General features: G+C 44.6%; 2 protein-coding genes across 2 annotated transcripts in view; one reads left to right on the forward strand and one right to left on the reverse strand.

Annotated features, from left to right (window-relative positions):
• The window catches only part of RTEL1 (regulator of telomere elongation helicase 1), a 72,634-nt gene extending 68,415 nt beyond the window's left edge, over nucleotides 1-4,219 (reverse strand). Inside the window, exon 1 of the mRNA XM_084774829.1 lies at nucleotides 4,085-4,219. The gene's annotated coding sequence lies outside the window, so the exon portion shown is untranslated. The remainder of the gene's footprint in view (nucleotides 1-4,084) is intronic.
• Nucleotides 4,185-24,006, forward strand: part of GMEB2 (glucocorticoid modulatory element binding protein 2) — a 41,781-nt gene continuing 21,959 nt past the window's right edge. Inside the window, exons 1-2 of the mRNA XM_084774848.1 lie at nucleotides 4,185-4,313; nucleotides 19,055-19,240. Coding sequence (XP_084630974.1) covers nucleotides 19,110-19,240 — 131 coding nt within the window. The 5' untranslated portion in view covers nucleotides 4,185-4,313; nucleotides 19,055-19,109. The remainder of the gene's footprint in view (nucleotides 4,314-19,054; nucleotides 19,241-24,006) is intronic.

The raw sequence follows: 24,006 nt of genomic DNA on the forward strand, positions 1-24,006 counted from the left end.
GGAAGTGTTCTCATCATCCTTCCGGAGAACAGCTTGGAGGGGCTGGCTCAGAGGTTAAGAGCACTGACTGCTCTTCCAGGGGCCCTGAGTTCAATTCCCAGCAACCACGTTGTGGCTCACAACCATCTGAAGTATAATCTCATGCCCTGTTCTGGCATGTAGATGTACGTGCAAAAGCAGCACTCGTATACATTAAAAAAAAAAACCAACTTGAAGAACATATGTAGACAGAGGAGCTATTACAGGGAAGGAGACAGAGTATAACTGGACCCTAGGCAGAAAAGCTGTATTCTGAGCAGGGCCTTCCTCACCCAGGGTATGTCTCTTTTTCTCTCTCTTTCTTCTCTTTATCTATAGTAGCTGGTCGTGGTGGCGCACGCCTTTAATCCCAGCACTCGGGAGGCAGAGGCAGGTGGATTTCTGTGAGTTGGAGGCCAGCCTGGTCTACCAAGGCAGTCTAGGAAAGCCAAGGCTACACAGAGAAACCCTGTCTCAAAAAAACCTTAAAAAAAAAAAAAAAAAGACTACTACTAAGAGTAAAACATATTTTTAGGAAAAGTATCTTGAAATCACACAAAACTTGTTTTACCTTAAACTTTCATCTATTAATTTTAAAAATTTATTTATTGTAACTTATTCATATCAGGCCCGATTATTATCCCCTTGCTTACATCTTCCTGCTCCTACCCTCCTTCCCTCTGTGCTCTATTTCCATGCCCTAGACCTCTGACTGGGTGTCAGGCTGGGGGGTGGAGTGGGGGTTTCCTTCCCCTTTGTCTGACCACAGCTCTCAGGTCTCATCTGGATAGCGTGCACGCTCTACAACTTTTTTTTTTTGAGACAGGGTTTCTCTGTGCAGCCTTGGCTATCCTGGACTCACAGAGATCCACCTGCCTCTGCCTCCCCAAGTGCTGGGATTATAGGCATGTGCCACTGCACCCAGCTCATCCATTAATTTTCAAAACTACCCAATGGATTTTGTCTGCCACAAGTAATGTTGTTTCTCCCTACTTCCTATTATATTTATTAATCAGAACTCCATTGTAGGGAGAGACTGTTGTGCCTCCTGTTTATGAAATACTGAACCTACACAGCCTCCTGCTCTGTGGTGCAAAGCGTCACCATCATCATGAGTTAGCTGGTGCTCATGTGGCCCAGACTCTGATAGGCGGGGAGTTTCTGAACTCTTACTCCCTGTGAAGACTTGTTTTTGGGAGTACTTCCTTAACTGTTTGGACTTGTTTAACACTGGCTTAGATTACTGAGGCTGCTGCAATGAAAATAAACATCCAGTTAAGTGGCTTACAAATAATCCAAAATTACCACCCACAGTTCTGAAGGCTAGAAGTCCACGGAGAGGAATGCTTCCTGCCTGAGACACAGAACCCATCACTTCCTCAAACCCCTAGGATTCAACATGTAAATGGGGAGGGGGAGAAGGCGGGTACAGACACACGGCAACACCAGCGGACAACACCCTCCACTGACAGGGCTCTGCTGAGATGGGGGTTGCCCACAGCAGGACTAATCTCGGGCACTGGTGATCAGGATCTGATCCTGAGCAGGCTGGAGCAGCTCATTTTTGCATCTGCTAGACCTCGCAGGGAGAGCTTACGTGGACCTCCAACTACGGTGGTAGCCTTCTCCTAAACTTGGAAGCTTCCCTGAACAAATGCTCAGACTGGCCACTAGCTCTTCTCTGGGCTCACCCTCTGGCCTCATTAGCATTTATTTCTGTCATGACAATCTTGCATATTTATCACATGACAACCAAAACACACAGCACTGACAAAGACTTCCTCATTTCAGAATAGATGTGCAATTTTCTTATTAAGTATATGAAAATTTGGCTAGGCAGTTTCCCATGCTGGCAGCCACCCTGCTAACAGTGAGCTAGTTCTGTTGCTCAGTCACAAGCAGGCCACCATTTCTACTCTGAAGACTCTAGGATGGGCACGGCTGGATCCCTGACTGACCTCTAGTGACCACATCCTGAGAGCTTAGAACTGGCTGTCTCAGCTGCTAGAAAGCAAGGGGTGGGGGGTGGGCGTCGGGGTGGGGATGGTAAGGGTTTTACCGCCAAGGCCACAATGTCTAACAGGGTGCCCAGGGGCCACCAGGGCCAAGATAAACACATCTCACGATGACAGGGCCTGATGCTGTTACCTTTGAGCCACACAAGAACTGCTTGTCTTTTGCTCTCAACTGTTAAGGAACTTAATAAATGTTGGATGATGGATGCCTAGGTTCTGGAAGATCCAGAGACCTTAAATACTAGACCCGTCCCTACAAGTTAGAAAAAATAAAAAAATAAATAAAAGGAGCACTCAAGACACTCTATCAGACATTACGGCTCCATGATACCTATGACACTTAACTTTTAACTTCCATTCAAAACTTTAAATAACGGGCCGGGCGTGGTGGCACTGTCTCAGAACTCAGAAGGCAGACAGATATCGGAATTCCAGGTCAGCCTGGTCTACATAGCAAGTCTCTGGTTTTTATTGTTGTTGTTGGTTTTTATTTTTTTTTAAGTTTGATTGTTCTCTGGGTCTACAGAAGCTTATTTCTATCAGGAGGTGGTTATTAACTGTTATTGGTCTTATACAGAGGTTAGACTCAGGGACCTCTCTCTTTTCCTTTATTTTTCTCTTGTAGGTAAGGAGATAGGAGCTGAAAAGAAAGAAAGGGGGATATAGAAATATAGAGGAAGGATAGAACAAAAAGTAGATAAGTGAACCTATTTCTTAACTCAAGGCCTTAATTGTTACTCACAAAGGTTATTTTTAATTCATTAGTATAGAATTTTGTATATTGATGCAAACCATGGTCATGTCAAGTAAGTCTAATTTTATCACAAGAATATATATCCAAGCTCTAACAGATATGATTTTATAGATTTATAAGGTAAAATAGTTAAATAAGGTCCTCAAAAACCTCAGAGACCTACAGAATATGGCATTTAAAGATGTTTTCATTACCCTAAAGATTCATTGACAACAAGACAAGTTAACCCCTGGCAACATCCAGCCTGCCTCAAAGAAGATGATAAGCATCAAAGAACCTCCTTACGGAGTTGGCTTCAAATGTGGCAAACTAGACACTGGGGAAAATGTCTTCATTTCTGCCACAGAGTTCTGCTTAAAAATGGACAAGTTTAGATGCAGGCAGAGTCAATGGCCAAACTCTGCCAAGACAGGGTAAGCAAGTCTTTAAAAACTCCTGCCTCACAAATGTCTGTCAGATATATTGGGTCAGAAGGATGAAGATGATGCTCCAACATTACAAAACTGTCTCAGCCATTTTTTCATTTTGGAAGCTGCTAACCTGTACTCCGGGTTCACTCAGATATTTAAGTTTTATCCCTTCTCAAGTCTCTAATGAGTTTGAAGACCAGATAGTTTAGTCTTTTAATTAAGCTAATAGGGTTTAAGACCAGATAGTTTAGTCTTTTAATTAAGCTGATAGGGTTGAAGACCAGATAGTTTAGTCTTACAATAAAATTTTGTTAGGGGATAAGATCTTTTTAGATCAAGATAGATGATTTAATAGAGATGTGATATGATAGATACTGACTTTCATTTAGAAATTTAGACCCAACAAGGTAGGGAAGATGTTTACTTCAAGCTTGAAATATACAAACAGCCAAATCACACTGAATGTAACATTCATATAACTCATGATTGTCTCATGGCTCTTCCTGCTGTACGTAGTTTACCTTATTCATGTGTAATAATATAAATGTATAGGTTAAAAAAGAAACACAATAAAATAATTATTTTAAAAACGTTTAACTTATGTTGGGCTACCGGCTGCAGTGTCAGTTGGCCACGCGTGTGAGCACTGAGCAAGTTGAGAAAGCAAACTCACAAAGCCTTCGACTTTAAACAAGAAAATAATATTCTGTTCGAAATGGTTCGCACTCAGGTCACGCCCAAAACCGGGATGAGAAGGTTCCCGAGGAGCCCACTCCCGGACTACAAGGCGAAACAGAACGCGTAGCCGCTGGGCTCACGCGCATGCGCAACATGGCCCTGGGTGGGGGGCGGGGGGAGGGGGTAGAAGGGGGAGGTAGCTATCTCACCACGCTGTGCGCTTCCGCGCCAGGCGCCAAATAAGTCTCAGGGCCCGGCCCGGCCCGTGCGTGCGCGACCTCGGCGTTGCGTCACTGGGAAGCGCGCGCCCGGGCCGCCGCCGCCGCCGCCGCCGAATCCCCAACAAGGAGCGAAGGCTGCGGCCGCCGACGCCGCCGCCACCACCCGCCGCCGCACCCGTCCCAGCCGGGGCGCCGGAGCAGGCCCGCGCGGGCCCAGGTAAGCGGCCTCGGCGCGCCCGCGCACCCCCCGCGGCGAAGCTTCTCGCGCCCCGCTCACGCGCCGCCGTCCAGTCAGGGGTCCCTGCGGAGCGTCAGGACGTTACGGCGGGGGGGAGGGGAGGCCGGGGGAGGGGCGGCGGGCGCGCGAGGGCGGCGGCGGCGGCGTCGGGCGGGCGGGCGCACGGGCGGGCGGGCTCGGAGGGCGGCTGAGCTTCCGGCCTCCATCTTGGCCTCGCCGGCAGAGGCCGGGTGGGATCACCCGAGAAAGCCTGGGCGGGAAGGGACGGCGGCGGGAGCGGGGTAGGGGGGGTGCTGCGGAGGGAGGGTGGGACCCTGGCTTGGGGCAGAACCCGCAGCTGTGGACCCACGTCAGTGCAGCCACGGCTGTGGGTGGGAACAGCGTTGGTAGGGACCGGTTTGTACAGCTGTGTGGTTGGTTGGTGGGAACTGTGTAGGTAAGAAGAATTCGTCAGTGGGGATGGATCTGTGGGGATGATCTTATCGGTGGGGACGGAATCGTCTGGCCCAATTTTAGTCTTGGTTGGTTACGTTTTTTTAGCTGCTATTTATTTAGTTGCTAATTTTCGCTGCTGGACCGAAGTTCTCTCTTTGTAAACACTTCAACTACAACAGTTCCAAGCACATCGTTCTTACCAAGTTAACATTAAATGGATACCATGACTGCCTGCTTAGTTTGTTTCTTCATAGGAAGTATGTAAAGTTTTTTGGGAAGACATAATACACTGTTTGGACGTGTAGAGTGAGAAGAACAAACATGTCAGTGTGTGTGAGTGTGAGGGGGGCGGAGAGTTAGAGCACCTAGAAAAACAAACTCAATCCTAGGCCATAGACTCTTTACTACCCACCTGGAAAGGGAAGATGTTTAGGTGCCCTTCAGCACCTGGAGACGTACTCACGTGGATTGGGCTTGCCAAACGCCATTCTCCCTGCCTTCCGAAACAGGCTTTTTTGGTTTTTTCTTTTCTTTCTTTCTTTCTTTCTTTCTTTCTTTTTTTTTTTTTTTTTTGGTTTTTCGAGACACGATTTCTCTGTGTCCTGTGTGTGAGTCCTTACCTGTCCTGGACTCACTTTGTAGACCAGGCTGGCCTCGAACTCACAGCGATCCTCCTGCCTCTGCCTCCCGAGTGCTGGGATTAAAGGCATGAGCCAGTCTTAATTGGGTTTGCCAAATGTCATTCCCTCTTCCATTCTCCCATCCTGCCTTCCCAAAGACTGGGGCTGTATCCTAGCGTGTGGGAAGCAGAGGAAGGTGGGCTTCTGAGTTCGAGGTCAGCCTGCTCTACAGAGTGAGTTCCAAGACAACCAGAGCTACAGAGAAAATGAGGAATTAAAAAAAAAAAATCTTGAGTGGCCTGAAACTAACTCAACATTTTTCTTTTTCTTTTCTTTTCTTTTCTTTTCTTTTTTTTTTTGAGACAGGGTCTCTCTGTCCTGAATTTATTATGTACACCAGGCTGGCCTCAAAATTCAGAGACTACCTGTCTCTGCCTTCTATAAGCTGGAATTAAAGGATGGCCTTGATGCCGTTATATAGCCATATCATCATGCTTCTATCAGTCTTATAAGTGCTGGAATTATAGAATTGTAAGAGTGTGTGTGTGTGTGTGTGTGTGTGTGTATTTTGAGGTAGGATTATACTGTTATATAAACTTTGAGACTTGGAGCAATCTTTCTGCCTCAGTCTCCTCTGAGTAGAGATTATAGGTATGTTCCACCATGTCCAGTTCAGTGGATTATTATTTTTTCTTTAAGACAAGGTTTCCCTGTGTAGCCCTGGCTGTCCTGGAACTCACTCTGTAGACCAGCCTGGCCTTGAACTAATATAGCAGCTGTCTGCCTCAGCCTCCGGAGTGCTAGGATTAAAGGAGTGCACTACCACCGACAGGCTCAATGTAATATTTTTATTAAAGTGAATTTTAAAATATTTGTTGAGACTTGTCTAAAGGTCTTTGAAGCCTAACTCTCAAACACTACATTAGTGAGAAATGTTTAGAAATAGGAAGTCTGCCAATGTACATGAATTCCTTGTAGGCTTCCTGCCTGAGAAGCTTTTGAAGATTGTCTTTGCACACCTGGGTTGGCCTAGCCTGAGGGTGGGGATTTCCAGAAACTCCTTCATAGCTGGACATGTTCACAGACGAGACCCCTACCATGACTTCAGCGTGCCTCCTTCTGTTGCAAAGCTTCCAAATTTATGTTGGGGTGATAGTAAAAGGCTTGTTGTAGCCAAAGATATTTTGATTTTTTTTTTTCTCAGTTTTAGGGTTGGAACTTACGGCCTCATATAAGTTTATATGCAGGCTTGACAAGTATTCTCCCACTGAATTTAGGAAATATTTTTTTGTTTTTTGTTTTGTTTTACTACTTCTTTTTCCTTCCTTTGTTCTTTGTTTTTCCTTTCTTCTCCATGGCTCGTTTTCTATACATTTTTAATCAGGAGAAGTCCTGTCTTATCCCTGGTTTCTGATTACTAGTACCCTGCGCTTAATTATATTCTGCTGAGGCCGGGGAAGTGGCTCAATGAGTGAAAGTGCTTGCTTTGCAGTGTGATTAAGTTCAAATCCCCAGAGCTCACAGAGAAGCTGCGCATGTAGCAGCAGTGTCTGCGATTCTAGCCCAGTTACAGGGGAATGGGAAGTAGAGGCAGGAGAACCCTGAGAAGCTCACTGACTAGCTAGCCTGGCCTATCACACTGTGGACACCTCTGACCTGTGCACAAGCATCAAGGCACACAACTTGCATTCATATTCCCCACTGTTTGCCAAACATGTATATATATGTTTTTCGAGACAGGGTTTTGCTTTATAATAGCCCTAGCTGTCCTAGACTCTCTTTGTAGACCAGTTGACCTTGAACTCAGAGATTGGCCTGCCTCTGCCTCCCGAGTGCTGGGATTAAAGGCGTGCACCACCTCACCTGGATATTCTTTTTTTTTTTAATATGTATTTATTATTATGTATACAGTGCTCTGCGTACATATACATCCGCAGATCAGAAGAGGGCATGAAATCACATTATATATGGTTGTGAGCCACCATGTGGTTGCTGGGAATTGAACTCAGGACCTCTGGAAGAGCAGTCAGTGCTCTTAACCACTGAGCCATCTCACCAGCCCCTCCTTTTATTTTATTTTATTATTTTTTTCTCAAGACAGGGTTTCTCTGTGTAGCTTTGGCTGTCCTGGACTTACTTTGTAGACCAGGCTGGCCTTGAACTCACATCGTTCTGCCTGTTTCTGCCTCCCGAGTGCTGGGATTATCGGATTGTGCCACTATGCCCGGCTCAAACAATATATTCCAAGTATATGTTCTCTGTGTTCCCTGTAGTAAAGCTTGTGGATTTAGTGCTGGATGATTTTCCTTCTTACTCTGACTCAACCAAATCTGCTGGTGGGGCTCACTTTTACAAGTTTGTGATTATTTTGGAGCATGGCCCCTAGTTTCTTGTTTTTTTCTTTGTGAAGGTTTCCATGTGACCATCCTTGCTTTTAGTCAGCCTACATATTTGGTTCCTTGGGTCTTTGGGTCAAGGATACTACATGACTGGATGTTATTGGTGATTTGGGAGCCCAGAGGTCCCAACCTTTACTTCCCGTTAGCCTTTGGGAATCCTCTAGAGACCCAGGTCTGCCCAGAACCAAGATCATTGGTTGGTATGTTTTCAGGGAGGTAATAAACTAGGGGAATCTGAAAGTTAACCATTACTCTTTCTAGCAGAAGTTCTTAAGTCTTTCCAGGTGTGGCGGTGGTACAGATGAGTAATTCCAAAGCATTCAAAAGGCTGAGGCAGAGGGTCATAAGTTTGAGGCTTGTTTGGGTAACATAACAAGATCCTATCTCTCCTGAATAAAAAGGTGCTGGGCTATAAGCTGGCTATATGGTTTAATAGAATCTGAGCTCTCTAAGGGGATGTTTTGTGGCTGGCTCTCTGGTTGGTTCTGTCACAAAAGGCTTCATTGTAGAGACTGGAGTATGGCTGTGGAGGTGGAGGCTGTTTGAGAACTGCTTCTGTCCTCAGACATACTTGCTGCTTGGTGAGTGCTAGTCAGTCACAATTATTATAAAGATGGAGTTCTCTGAGCGTGTCAGGGGTGGGAGGGAAAACGCCAATCGGGATGTAATGTAAAGTAAACAAACAATGAAAAAATCAAGGTTTGAGCCAGGCATGGTAGCTCACACACCTTTAATGCCTGTCGTGGAGAGGCAGAGTCAGGCAGATCTCTGAGAGTTCAAGGCCAGTTTGATCTAATAGTGAGTTCTATTCAGGTCAGCAAGGGCTAAATGGTGAGATGCTGTCTTAAAAAAAGAAAAACATTTCTGAGGCCAGGATCATCAGACAAGGGCACTTACTGCTACACCTAACAACATGCATGGGTTTGATTCCCCAGGACCCTCAAAGTGGAAAAGAAAATTATTGCCACTGAGTTATTCTTTAACCCCAATGCTCTATGACATAAGCATAATCTCTAAAACACAAATAAATAATAAACTTGTTAAAAAACAAGTTCTGAGCCTGGCATGGTGGCACACTCCTTTCATCCCAGGACTTGGGAAGCAGAGGCAGGCAGATCTCTGAGTTTGAGGCTAGCCTGGTCAACAGAGCAAGTTTTAGGACAACCAGGACTACACAGAGAAGCCCTGTCTTGAAGTATAATAACAAAAAATTCTGATTATTTTAACAAGTATTATGTATGTATGTATGTATGTATGTATTTGGAGTTCTTAAACTTTTTAAATTTTTATTATTTTATCACTTATATGTGCATTGTTGGTTTGTTGGGATATATGTCTGTAGAGGGTGTCTGATTCTCTGCAGTTGGAGTTACAGACAGTTGTGAGCTGTTATGTGGGTCCTGAGAATTGAACACAGGTTCTCTGGAAGAACAGCTAGTGCTTTTTTACCAGCTGAGCCATCTCTCTAGCCTTTATTTATTTGTTTGTTTGTTTTTCGAGACAGGGTTTCTCTGTGTAGCCTTGGCTGTCCTGGACTCACTTTGTAGACCAGGCTGGTCTTGAACTCACAGCGATCCACCTGCCTCCAAATGCTGGGATTAAAGGCATGCGCCACCACTGCCCTGCTTTATTTTGGTTTTTGAGACTGAGATTCTCTGTGTGGTTCTGGCGTCCTGGAACTTGCAGAGCAGGCCTTGAACTTGGCGATCCACCTGCTTCTGGGACCTGAGTATTGGGATCCAAGGTGTGCACCACTGCTGCCTGGCAAATATTTATTTTAAAGAAGTCTCACTATGTAGATTATTCTGGCCTTGAACTCGGAGATCTTCTTGCCTCTGTCTCCAAAGTACTTTTTTAGGTCCTACCATGCTGTGTTTTTATTTATATATTCTCTCTCTCTCTCTCTCTCTCTCTCTCTCTCTCTCTCTCTCTGTGTGTGTGTGTGTGTGTGTGTGTGTCTGTCTGTCTGTCTGTGTCTGTCTGTCTCCCTGCCTGCCTGCCTGCCTGCTTCTATCTCTTGTCTCTCTCTATGTGCTGGAGTTACATGTGGCCGTGAGGCCCTGATGTAGGTCTTGGGAACTCTGCAAGAGCAAGAAACACTCCTAACTGTTGAACTGTTTATTCACCCTTAACAAGTATTTATGGTCTCAGTCTTCTAGCCTATATATAAACCTGATGGAATTATTATAATCGCATTACATTTTCTTTCTTATAAAGATTTTTATTTTATTTATCATTTATACAGTGTTCTGCCTGCACTTAGCTTACACTCCAGAAGAGGGCACCAGATCTCATTATATATGGTTGTGAGCCACCATGTAGTTGCTGAGAATTGAACTCAGGACCTTTGGAAGAACAGACAGTGCTCTAAACCTCTGAGCCATTTCTCCAGCCCTCTTTCTTTCCTTTTTAAAGACAGGAGCACATGTAGTGTAGCTGGTTTTGAACTCTTTATATATCAGAAGATGACTTTGAACTCCTGATCCTCTTGCTTCTACCTCAACTGCCAAGAGTATAAGCATGTGCCAGCACACTGGGCAAATGAATCCTTTAGAAAAATAATTTTTGGGGGCTGGAGAGATGGCTTAGAGGCTAAGAGCACTGGCTGTTCTTCCAAAAGTCCTGAGTTCAATTCCCAGCAACCAGCAACCACGTGGTGGCTCACAACTGTCTATGAGATCTGTTATCCTCTTCTGGCATAATACTGTATACATAATAAATAATTAAATACCTTTTCAGTTAAAAATATTTTTGTTAGCCAAACATGATGATGCGTGCCTTTAATCCCAGCACTGGAGAGGCGGTAGTCGCACACACCTTTAATCCCAGCACTCAGGAAGCAGAAGCAAGTGGATTTCTGTGAGTTTGAGGCCAGCCTAGTCTACAGAGTGAGTTCCAGGACAGCACAACCATGGCTACATAATGAGACCTCATCTCAAAAAAACAAAACAAAACAAAACAAAACAAAAACCCAAAAACCAAACAAACAAAAAACCCAAAAACCAAACAAACAAAAAACCCAAACCAAAAACAAAACAAAACAAACAAAAGAGCTTTTATTATGACAAAATACATATAAAAGGTTAACTGTCTATCATTTCTTGAATTTTTCATCATCCCATATTGTTGTTTTTAACAAAATCTCAATCGTTTGATTTTTACCAGTAAAGACAGATGCTGGGGTGAAAGCCTGCCAGCTCAGAGAGGCAGAGAAAACACCCAGCTGACCTCCTTAGCTAACACCACAGAAGGAATGCTCCCTCTTCCACACTGGCCTCAAAAAAACCTCCTTCAAACTGAATGTCTCTCTTTTCTAATTCCTGCATCCTTCTCATGTTCTCTTCCTCTCTGTAGTTTTTCCTTAATAATCCTTTGTTCATATCCTGTCAACTGATTGCTTGCTCCCCCTCTTGACCTATGGTTAACTTTAATTTTGTTTACATTATTCAAGCAGTAAGCTCTTGGAGTAAAGGTATGTTCTAAGGCTGAGCCACACCACAACTAAAAGCAGTTTATCTCCAGTAAATAACACAATCTTGAGGTTCACAGTGTTATCACATATTAGGAAGGAATCATAAAAATCAGTGCAGCACAATTGTTTCTAAGACAAACAGCTAGGAATGTGTACAGTGGTATAGCGATACGGTCATCAAAATGGGAAAAGACTAACTGGCAAAGATGTCTGGGAATGAGAGGCGCAAATGGAAAAGGCAAACTCCAGCAAACCTTAGCAGAGACATCCAGGGAAGACAGACAGAACATCTGGAAATAACGAGATAGTGGACAAATTGGCATCCTGTTTAATTAAGACTAGAATGTTAAAGTTTGCCAGGGAATAAATTCAGAATAAATCAGCAAGGATAGATTACACATTTGAAAAATTAAAAGTTTACCCCTAACACTAAAAAATAAGGAAATGGAGAATCAAATAAAACCTATGAGACTTAACTACTGTAAGGGATCCCCGCCAGGCAGCGCTTTACACACCTGTAATCCAGACACAGGGAGGCAGGGCCTGCACTTAACAATTACAGTGATTTAAATGTAAAAGCTGCTTGCAAAAGGCAGGGAGAAACTTAAAGTGACTGTCCTTTGTGATCTGGCTTCCAAGTCTTTATTGGTATAATCGAAGGATTGAGATTTTAATAAAAGCAGCACCATTTTAGCATTTTGTACTAAATGCTCCACCTCCCCTACTTCATCCTCAGTGAACTCTTTGTTTTACATTCTGTCTACAAATTTGACTCTTCCTGTGTTTTCCATATGGTTTCTTTCGCATCTAGTAATGCTTTCTTAGCTTTTCTGTGTTGTAGCAGGCCTTGTATTTTACTTCATTTTTATGGCAAATAACACCCCATTGTACCTGTGTGCTACATTCTGTTTGCTATATGGACATTTAGGTTGTTTTCAGTTTGGGCTGTTGTGAATCCTACTGAATGCACATTGGTGTATGAGTATCTGTTTTTGTGTGTTTTGGTTTTGTTTGTTTGTTTTTCTTTCTTTTGCAAGGGCATCCTCCACCCCCCAGATTGGGTTTCCCCGTGTAGCCTTGGCTGTTCTGAAACTCTATAGACCAGGTTGGCCTCAAACTTGGAGGTCTGCCTGTCTTTGCCTCCAAGTGCTGGTATTAAAGGAGTGTGCCTGCACCGCCTGGCTAGTCCTCATTATCAGTGTATCTGAGGCAAGGAGAAAGTGTCAACTTTACCTGGAACTAGAGTACAGATAGTTGTGAGCCACCTGAGGTGGGTGCTAGCAACTGAACCCAAGTCTTCTGCAAGAACAGCGAGTACTTAGAGCTGAGTCATCTCTTCAACCCCCCCTTGGCAACTTCTTGTTACTGTCTTTTTCAAGCCGTTTTGTGGAAATGGTAGTGGAAACACATCATCAAGGCTTTAATGAACATTTCCCCTTCATCTGTTGTTGAGTCCTTTCTTTCTCTTCCTCTTTCTCCTTTCCCCTTCCTCCCTCTCTGTCTTCTCCTTCCTTCTTTTTCTTTCTTCCTCTCTTGCTGTCTCTGTCTCTGCATGTGTAGGTCTCTCTCTGTGTCTGTCTCTGTCTCCTTCCCCCTGCAAACCCCCCATCCTGTATCCTAGGCTGACCTGGAACTTGCTTTCTAGGTTTCAATGACCTTGAGTTTCTGTTTCTTATAATCCTCTTGCCTACATGTCCTTCATGCTCAGATTACAGACGTACACTATCACACCCAGTTTTATGCTGTGCTGGAGATAGGACCCAGGACTTTATACTCTAGGAGAGCACTCCATCAGCAAAGTTTCATTCCTAGCCCATGCTGATTCCCCCCCACACCCCCAGAGACAGGGTTTCTCTGTATAGCCTTGGCTGTCCTGGACTTGCTTTGTAGACCAGGCTGGCCTTGAACTCACAGAGGTCTGCCTGCCTGAGTGCCGGGGTTAAAGGCGTGTGCCACCACACCCTGCTTATGCTGAATATTTTACATGTTTATCTCCCATACTTATGTCTTCACAAAAACATGTTTATTCCAGTCTTTCACTCAGTTTTGAAATTGAGTAGTTTTTTATATATTCTGGCTGCAAGTTCTTTATCAGAATCAAGATTTGTAATTTTTTTCAGTTTATAGTCCATATATTTTTCTAATACTGTGTTCTCTCCCACCCCCTCTCTCAAATTTTCAAAATTAGTCGCTTAATTTTTAGGGCAGTATAGGCTTGTGGCAAATTAGAGAGGAAGACACAAAATTCCCTTTGGTGGTTCGTATCAACCTAACAAGAGTATCTCGCTTAAGCTGAGGTGGTCAGACCGTGGTAGGGTGGCAGCACCAGTTGGTGGGGTGGGGTCCTAGACTAAATGACCACAGTTTTCTCACTTCCTGCCTCATGCAGCTGCTCCCAGGACTTCCTTACCATCGTAGCCTATACCCTCAAATTATCATCCAGGTTAGTTGCTTTTATTATAGCAACAAGAAGTTTGTCACAGTAACAATCTCTATGTGTTCCTCTCCTTTTCCCAGGTTCTCTCCCTGTAAACTCCATGGAATCTAGGCTGCAGCAGATATGCCTGTAGTGACATGTCACTCGAAGTCCACAGTTCATAGTAGGGCTCTTGTGAAACCTAACTCTAACCTGATGACACATGAGCACCTTGCTTACAGTATAGTGTAGAATAACTTCAATACCCAAGAGAACCCATGTGCGCCTCTGTTCAGCTCTCTCCCTCCCTCCCTCTGCAACTACTGTTTCCCTAATGTCAGAGGGGAAAATCCTACAGGGTGTGGCTTCTTTCACTGAGTAATAAGTGCTTTTGTTTGCTTCATGCCTTTTAGCCCTAACTCCTCTGAGAGCTTTTTTCTTTTTATTTTGAATATTCTTCCACTATCTGGAATATAGAGAATTTTGATATACCTGCATTTTTCGCTCTTTGTTTGTACTTTTTGAGACAAGGTCTCACTAAGTTGTCCAGGCTGGCTTGGAACTTGCAATTTTCCTACCTCAGGTTCCAGAGTTCCTGGGATTATAGGTAATGCCACCAGATATTTCAAAGAATATTTTTAGTGTCTAAAAATAAATAAATAAATAAATAACTGGCCAGCCAGATTTGACATTTTACATTTGTGATCCCAACATTCTCAAGACTAAGGCAAGGGAGTCACTGTGAGCTCTAGGCCAGCCTGAGCTACAGAGTAAGCTCCTGTCTCAAAAAGAAAAATAGGAAAAAGGAAGGAATGAAGGACAGACAGATGGACTGATGGGTAGCCAGACTACCTACTCAAGTATGTATAACAGGGCCAGCCAGGGTCTCCAAAGGCAAAGGCACCTGCCACCAAGCCAGCTGATGTGGTTGGATACCTAGGACCAACATGATGGAAGGAAAGAACTGATTCCTTTACGTCAGTTCTCTGACTTCAACACAGGGATTGAAGTATACGAACACATGTGCCAAATAAATAATCAAATGTGCATAGCAAGGGCCAGAGATATGGCTTAACTGGGAAGGTCCATGCACAAGGGCCTGGGTTCCATCTCCAGCACCTCATAAATTAGGTACAGTAGTTCATGCCTGTACTATGCCACTCAGGAGAGGCAGGAAGACCAAAGCTCAAGGTCATCCTCAGCTACATTGGGTGTTCAAGGCCAGCCTATGTTATATGAGACCCTGTCTCAGGAAGAAAATGATGTATTATAAACTAGCTCTAGTGGTAAGTGCCTGGAGTCCAAACTGAAATAGGACTACTTGAGCCCAAGAGTGTGAGAAGAGCCTGTGCAACCGAAGGCGATCTGGTTTTAGGGAAAACAAAACCAAATAACCCTTGTATTGTAGCTGAAAGCAAAAACTGTAACATTGTCTGGTATGCAAGCAGATACAAAGACTTACCACCAAAGGATGGGGAAGCACTACCAAAAGGGTGGGGAAGGGTTCTGTATTGTAACCTTTTCGCCATTGTTTGTCAACAGTAGCACATTCTTTTAGGTAAGATGCCTCCGTGCTTAAGAGTGCTTGCTGCTCTTCTAGAGACCTGGGCTTGGCTCCCAGCACCCGCCCACATTGTAGCTTATGACCATTTGTAGCCGTGGTTCCTGGGGATGTGATGCCCTCTTTGGCCTCTATGAGCCCCAGGCACCCAGGTGATGAATATACATACTTGCAAGCAAAATATATATATAGATATATAATTTTAAATTTTATTTATTTATTTATTTTTAAGTAGAAAGAGGGCATGCAGGAGGCCCTGGATTTGTTCTCCAGGACCAAAAATAAAATAAAAGGTTCTTTACCTTGCAGCCCCTGTGATTTCTTGTGAGAACTCCAATTACTGTATGATAAAAAGTGCTTCTTACTTGATACTTGGAGTGTTTTCATTTTTTTTCAGCTTGATTCTGACTGGAATATGTATGTCCATTGGAGGCTTGCCAAGCTCTAGAATATGCATGTTTGTCTTTCACTAGATTTGGAAAACATTTAGCAATTCCTTTTTCTTTAAGGCAGGATTTTGATTGGTCACCCAGCTGGCCTTGAATTTGTGGCAAACCTTCTGCCTCTGCCTTCTGAGTGTTGATGTCACAGTGTGTAATGTGCTCAGCCGTGCCTGGCTATATTCAGCAAGTGTATATTAAAATGTTTTTTCAGCTTGATATGTTTCTTTCTCTGCTCTCGGACTCCAGGGACAGACACATTAGCGTATTGTCTTGTGGCACCTTTGTGAAGCTCAGCTCAGCCTGCTTCCTAGCCTGTTTGCTCATGCCCAGATTGATACTTCTGAGGATCTGTCCTATGTTCCCTGGTGCTGCTTCAGTTTTCTGTTGTCTCCATGACATCATGGCTCCCAGCCAGTATTGCTTTATTTTGTATTTATTTTTATTGATCCGCCCCCTCCCTTTCTCCCTCTCTCTCTCCCTCCCCGACCTCCACCTCCTCTCTCACTTTTTGGTGGTGCTAAGATTGGGTGGACCCTGGGCCTTGAACATACCAAATAAGCATTCTACACTCAAGTATACAGTCCTGCTTATTTTTTATTCTCAGAATTTTGATTGGTGACAGCTTCTGTTTTGTGGCTTACTCTTGGAGGGTGGTGTAGTTAGTTGTCTACAAGTCTCTGTTAACTATGGCAGTCAGCTTGGAGTAAGTATCTCTTGGTTATTTTTCCCTTGAGAATAATCTGTCTTTTCTGGCTCTTTGTATGTCATCCAGTTTGTTTGGCTTGGTTTTTTGAGACAGGGTTTCTCTTGTGTAGTGTGTGGTGTGGTATGGTTTTTCCAAGACAGAGTTTCTCTGTGTGTTCCTGGCTGTCCTAGACTCTCTTTGTAGAATAGGCTGGTCTTGAACTCACAGAGATCCATCTGCCTCTGCCTCCCAAGTGCTGAGATTAAAGGCGTGCCACCAAACCTGGCTCCTTTATTTTAAACTTTTGAAAAATTGCATTTATTTAAATAAACTAATGAAAAATTGCATTTATTTAGAGAGAGAGAGTGTGTGTGTGTACACATACATTTTATAATGTATGTGCATGTGTCAGGGGATAGCTTGTGTCAGTCAGTTCTCTCCATAGGTGGCTCTCAGAAATCAAATTTAGGTGTCAGTAAAAATGAGCTTTTACTCCCTGATCCATGTGGCTAGAGACAGAATCTTACTGTAATACATGCCGACCTCTGACTTGGGATCCTCTTTGCTTAGCCTCCTGAAGACTGGTATTGCAGGTATGTGTCACCATACCCAGCCAAGGAAGATTTTGCCTTTACTCCATCATGCTGTGCTCTGCAAGGGTCCTGCAGCCTTGTGAATACTGTCCATGGCCCAGTCTGATACCTCAGTGTGATTGTCTTATGTTTTGTTTGTTTGTTATGTTACTGTGATAAAACAAAACAAAACAAAAACAAAAACAGAAAACCAGCCAGGCAGTGGTGGTGCACGCCTTTAATCCCAGCACTTGGATTAGGCAGAGGCAGAGGCAGGTGGATCACTGTGAGTTCGAGGCCAGCATGGTCTACAAAGTGAGTCCAGGACAGCCAAGGTTACACAGAGAAACCCTGTCTCGAAAACAAAATCACCACTGCCACCACTACCACCACCACCAACAACAACAAAAACAAAAAACCCCAACCCTAACAAAAGCAATTTAAGAGAGAAAGGAAGCCAAGCATGGGGGCATATGCCTTTAATCCCAGCACTTGGGAGGCAGAGGCAGGCATATCGCTGTGAGTTTGAGGCCAGCCTGGTCTACAAAGTGAGTCTAGGAGATCCAAGGCTACACAGAGAAACTCTGTGTTGAAAAACCAAAAGGGGGGGGGGAGGGAGAGAGGGAGAGAGAAAGGGATTTATTTCAGACACAGTTCAAGTTCAAGGAATAATCAGTCCGTTACAGCAAGGAAGTCAAGGCAGCAGGAACTTGAAGTGGCTAGTGACAAGGAAAAAGCAACAAATGCACGTGTGCTTCTCAGATTCCCTTCTCTGCTTATATAGGCCAGGATTCCCTGCCCAGGGAATAGCCCATGTATAGGGGACAATCCCCCCAAGCATGGGTGGATGATTCTAGATTCTACCAAGCTGAGAGTTAGCAGTGATGATCACAGCAGTCTGCTCTGTATGTCAGTGCCCAAACTCTGGTTTTGCCATGTAGGGTTAGGTCCACACATACATCATCTTAGGACCCTGTGTAGCTATGAGCAGGCCTGTCTCTATATCCTCCCTGTCTATACCATGTTCCACTCTGACTTTAGAGCCTCCTTTTTTGTCCTCTTAGAAACCCATGCTGTTGCATACCCCAACATTTCATGACTGGGTCCAGCCTGGGCCTGGCACAGAGCATGGTATGTGAGAGAACACAGTCTCCAGGCTCTTGAGACATGGTCCTCTAGTGAGGAAGACACTCATTCTGAATTTGGTGCTTTTGAAGCTACTACTATCATTGTAAAGTTAGAGCTTGGATTTGTCTAGGATAGGGTCAGCAAAAACAAAAACTATTAATAATTACAATAAATAATAACAACTTATTGTTGTTGTTATTTAAAAAACAGGCCATTTTTCCCTTTCTTGGCTGTTCTGGGCTTGCTTTGTAGACCAGGGTGGCCTTGAACTCACAGTGATCCGCCTGCCTCTGCCTCCCAAGTGCTGGGATTAAAGGTGTGCACCACCATGCCCTGCCCCATTTTCCCCTTTCTATCTCATGTGGAATTTACTGTACTTTCCTGTAGTCAGTTGCTTCCTATCCATACCTGGGCTCAGATCACTTTTTTCTTCTGATATGGATTTATTATAGAAGTGTGGGGAAAGAATAAAAGGAGAGGAGGAGTGCCCCTTGGGGACAGAAAAAGAGACAGACAGAGAAAGTGCAAGGGAGAGAGAAAGAATAAGAGACAAACTAAGGGATCAGATCACCTTTGAATTCAGCTGGGAGATGCAGAGGGAACAGTAGTGATTAGGAACCCTGCCTTCAGGAGAATTACCCGGACTCTGCACTCCTTCCATAGCCTGCTGCTGCCTCTGAGCTTCCAGGCCTGTGTGGGTGAGTGGAGGAGTGTAACCCTTCCAGCCAGGGGAAGGGTTGGGCTTGTCCATGGCACCTACCAGTCTAGAGCCTCCAAGCGCTACACTTCGGTCATTTCTTGTCCAAGAGCAGTAGGTGGGGCTTGGAGGAGAGTCTTCGGTGGTGTCTACTGTGTACTGTGTCAGCAATTGCTTCAGCTGGAGATAGCGCCCCAGATAGCCTTGGACATAATAGACAGTGCTCTGCTATGGATTCTGTTGTACCAGTGGGAACTATTCTGTAACCTGTGCTCTGCTTTGCTTGCTCTAGGAATTGAGACCCTGGAGAAGTGACACTGTAGACCTCAAGCATCTTCTGCTGAGCCATGGCGACCCCAGATGTGAGCGTTCACATGGAGGAGGTGGTGGTTGTGACAACTCCAGACACTGCAGTTGATGGCAGTGGTGTGGAGGAAGTGAAGACAGTGCTTGTAACAACGAATCTAGCCCCTCATGGGTAAGAACTAAGCCTTGGTCCTGTCAGGTTTTAGTGGCATGACTTGGTATGCCAGATGTAGGGGTGAGCTTCAAGATTTCTTTACAAATAAGAGCCTAAGATGAGGCCCAAGATTTTAGGCACAAAGGTGAAGTATAAAGTGAGTCAAATGGTAGGATCAACAGAGACTCCAGGATGACGTCTCAGCTCACACAGCAGTGTGCTCTAGAGCTCTTGGTGACATCTCTTTTGATAGATGGAACATTGGGAGCTGAGTATTTTCTTTATCACTTCTTGTTTTAGATGTCAGAATTGAGAGGTTATTAGCCAAAAAGTCACTTTAACCAAACTTTGGTTTTTCGGGGCTTCTGGTTCCGGCCATCCTGGACCTTGCTCTGTAGACCAGGTTGGCCTTGGACTCAGAGCTCCACCTGTCTCTGTCTCCCAAGTACTCGGATTGAAGGCATGAGCCACCACTGTGTGGGTCACATTTAACTAAACTTTTATCTTCCTTTTGCCACGTATAGACAGAGTTCTGCCAGAGGTGGCAGAATAGCTCCTGCCCCTGATAAGGGCTGGGATGAGGGCTGTGGGACTTATGCTCTGTGTGTTTGTTTTGTTTTTGTTGTTGTTGTTTTTTTGAGACAAGAGTTTCTCTGTGTAGCCTTGGTTATCCTGGAACTCACTCTGTAGACCAGGCTGGCCTCAAACTCACAGCAATCCACCTGTCTCTCTCTGCCTCTTGAGTGCTGGGATTAAAGGTGTGCACTACCATGCCTGGCCCAGGCAGCGCTGTTATTCACTAAGCCACCTCTCTAGCCCGGGAGGAAAGGTTTTATTTCATGTCTGCCTTATAGTCCAACATCCAGATAAATCAAGGCAGGAACTCAATGTTGGAACCTGGAGGCAGGAACAGATGTGGAGTCTGTGAAGAAGTGCTATTTACTAGCTTGCTTCCATATGGTTTGCTCAGCCTGCCTTCTTATAGTACCCAGGACCACCCAGTCTAAGAGGAGCGCTGCCTATAGCGAGCTGGGCCCTCCCATGTCATCTATCAATCAGGAAAATGTACTACAGGCTTTTCACAGGCCAATCTGGTGGGCACATTTTCTCGATTCAAGTTCCCTCTTCACAAATGGCCCTAGGTTGTGTCAAGCAGGCATAAAACTAGCCAGCACACTTCCTTTCCCTGTACGCTGCATAGACAGATAGAGCCAGGCAGGCAGACCTGTTCAAAGGCCATGTTATGAATTCTTATTTATTTTTTTTTTTGGTTTTTCAAGACAGGGTTTCTCTGTATAGTCCTGGCTGTCCTAGAATTCTCTCTGTGGATCAGCCTGGCCTCAAACTCCACAGAAATTCCCCTGCCTTTGCCTCCCAAATGCTGGGATTAAAGGTGTGTGCCACCACAGCCCAGCTATGAGATAAATTTTTTTAAGTGAGCCTCTTTCTGCTTTTCTGGGTAGGTCCTGAAGGTTGTTGGAGCCTTTGGCCATGTCCTGCCCTGAATCTTGAAGAGTAAAATAGAAGCCCTCACAGGTGCACACAGTTTGGTTTAACGCATTGACAGTCAGAGACACAAAACAGTTCAATTCCTCTACTCCCTATACGTTCTACATTTTTGTCCAAGATGTTCCTCATGAGATCTGCATATTAATCAAGTTTTCCTCGTTCTAAATTGCCAAGATTCAGGTTTCTTTCCTCTGTATGAGGCCTAGTAGTTACAGTATCTGTTTTTGTCCCAGCTCTGCTAATAGTTCTGTGCTATAGGGAGAAAAGTGCAGTTCCTACCCTGATATTATTACTGTCTAGCTACAGAAATTATTTGATAGCCCATCACAGAACACCATGAGCTAGAGTAACCAGTGCTTTTTGCTTTCTTGGTGTGTTAGGTTGGCTTTGTCTAGGTGATCTCACTCATACCTGGAACACAGGTTCTGCATGTGACTGTCACTGTGTGGGTGTGTCTTCATAGTGGAAGGTTCTAATAGCAGGCTGGGAACTGTAGAGTCTTCCATTAGTAAGCTGACCAAAGTTTGCCTGAGTTAAGTGAGAGGATGACTCCCTTTGGTGGGAAAAACTATGAAGGGTAAGAAGGGCTCTTCCATCTGTGACCTTATTACCACGGTGCTGGCGTGCTGCTGCCCCTGTGGTCAGTCCTTTCTGAAGAACAGAAGAGACTTTGAGTTCCTCCTTTCGAAGAACCCACATAAGCCCCAAAGCAGGTCTATCTTGAAGGATGGAGACCTTTCCAGTTTTGATGGGAATTACTTGGAAAATGAGACTTAACTCTAGCTGCATGTTTTTTAGAAAAAAGTTGTGACATAGGACCTAGTTAATATCTTTGTGAGAACTGATTCCCTTCCTGGTTTGGGGAGACCTGGGAGTGTTCTTTACTTAGAAAGCCTCGCTGAATTGTTTGTGCCCATACTATGCTGTGGCAACGTCTGCCTACTGCAGAGAAGAAAGCAGCTCTCAATAGAAAGACAGGAGTTCACATGTTTAGAGAAGTGTACCTTTTTATCTGACATGTGGACAGAAATACCAGTTTGTTAGTATCTTTGCTGAGAGCTGGGGAGGGAGTCTTGACAAGTTGTGCTGCAGAGGGACTGGCTCACACCTGTGAAGGTACTTCCCCTCTTGGTCTGCACTTTGGTTTCCTCAGCTGTGTCCTTCAATGCTGCCCCACTGTTTACTAATGACCTTGGGTGAGGTTTCTACTGAGCTGTAGTCTCTCTCTGAACTGCACAACTAGAGTTTTTGGGTCACTTTTCCCTGCTCCTGACTTCCTTTCTTTGAAGAATTTGTTTTGGACAAGGTGTAATTCTGGTTCTGTCATTGTCCTTTGCTTTGTCCAAAGTTGTAGCTGAGGAGGGAGGATAGCTTCCTTTCCAAGTGCCTTCAGACTTCGTGGAGTCCAGGTGTTCCCATTTGATATTACTGTTCATATCATGTTCTTTGTTGATGTTGTGTTGAGACAAGGTCTTTCTAAATCAGTGGTTCTCAACCTGTGGGTCAAGACTCCTTTGGGTCTAATAACCCCTTTACTGGGGACATATGTCAGATAACCTGTATATCAGATATTTACATTATAATTCATAACAGTAGTGAAATTACAGTTATGAAAAAGCAATGAATATTATTTTACGTGGGGTCACCACACCATGAGGAATTATATTAAAGGGTCTCAGCATTAAGAAGGTTGAAAAACACTGCTTTCAATAATCCTGGCTGGCCTAGAACTTTTTGTGTAGACCAGACTGGTCTGGACTTACAGAGCTCTGCCTCCTAAGTGCTGGGATTAATGTTATTCACCACCATGCCGGGTTCAGAGTCATTCTGAACATGCCTCAAAATGCAGATTTCAAGTTTTTATTTTTATTCGACTCCTATTTTCTGACTTGGTTCAAGGTAAAATAACACTTGATTGGGAAGTAGGAAGCTGACTTCATCAGGTATTCCACAGGAGAGATCAGGTTAAGCCCATAGGAGCTTTCCTGAGCTTTTAAGTTGCTAAGCTCAAGTTATTGGCACGTAAATCCTTGAGGAGAATAGTCAGGCTGGAGGCTGAGGTAGGGCTTTGACCATGAGGACTCACAGTGTGCAAGTGTGCCCAAGTATACACGACACATCTATAGGTTCCAGGCACCCCCTTCTCTCTTCTCTGCAGGGAGTATCCTGTGGGGTTTTGTCTTTTTGTTTTATTTTGTTTTTGAGACCGGATTTCTCAATCTGTCCTGGACTCAATTTGTAGACTAGGCTGGCCTGGAACTCACAGAGATCCACCTGGCTCTGGCTCCCAGAGTGCTGGGATTATAGGTGTACATCACCACCCCCAGCCTATTTTGTTTTGTTCAGACAGGGTTTCTTTCTTAGCTACCCTGGAAATCACTCTGTGGACCAGGCCTCAACTCACAGAGACCCACCTGTCTCTGCTTCCTGGTATTATGGTGTGTGCCACCACTCCCGCCCTAGTGGCCTGTGGCTTAACCCTGAGTAACCCCTTCTTCTTGTACTCCTACTCTCTCCTTAATACCCATTTCCCTTCCCAGTGATGTCTGGCAGGTCTGAGAATGTTTTCTGGCCACATGTTGTCCACACTGCATTACTACTGGAGATGCTGCCAAACACTGTGCTTTGGCCTTAGGCCTTAGCTGCTGTTCTTAGGAACTATCTACATCTCACACTGCCTTTGTTTTCCTTCCCTCTTTGCCTGCATGTATGTCTGTATACGACTTGGGTGCTTTTGGGGAACAAGAAAGAGGATTAAATTACAGACAGCTATGAGCCACCTTGTGGGTGCCTGGGAATGAACCCAACTTTACTGGAAGAGCAGCAGCTCTTAGCCTCTGGGCCTGCTGTCCAGTTCAAGGGACCCTCTTAATTACAGGAACTCGCACTGAGCGATCCCTTGTCTGGGCCAAGTCCTAACCTCTGAGGAACTGCAGACTTGCCTAGAAAATTGCACATTGCTTAGGTAATAATTGTGGACATTTTGAAGACTGGAACACTATTTAGCCACAGGACAGAGAAGGCTACAGAAGAGCAAGCAGCCATGGATGCAGAGACCTGTGAGCAGAGGGAGGACACAGAGAAGGCACACCTGCGACTCATGTGAAACTCAGAAGTAGTAAACTGCTTGGTATGGTGGCTCAAACCTTTTGTTAATTCCAGCAGCTGGGAGGCAGAAGCAGGCAGATCTCTGAGTTATAGGCCAGCTAGGGCTACACAGTGAGTGCCTGTCTCAAAAAACAAAAAAGCAAAACCATCCCCCCCCCCCCAAGCAA

The sequence above is a fragment of the Acomys minous genome (genome assembly GCF_964271855.1).
Source record: "Acomys minous genome assembly, chromosome: 3".
Classification (NCBI taxonomy): domain Eukaryota; kingdom Metazoa; phylum Chordata; class Mammalia; order Rodentia; family Muridae; genus Acomys; species Acomys minous.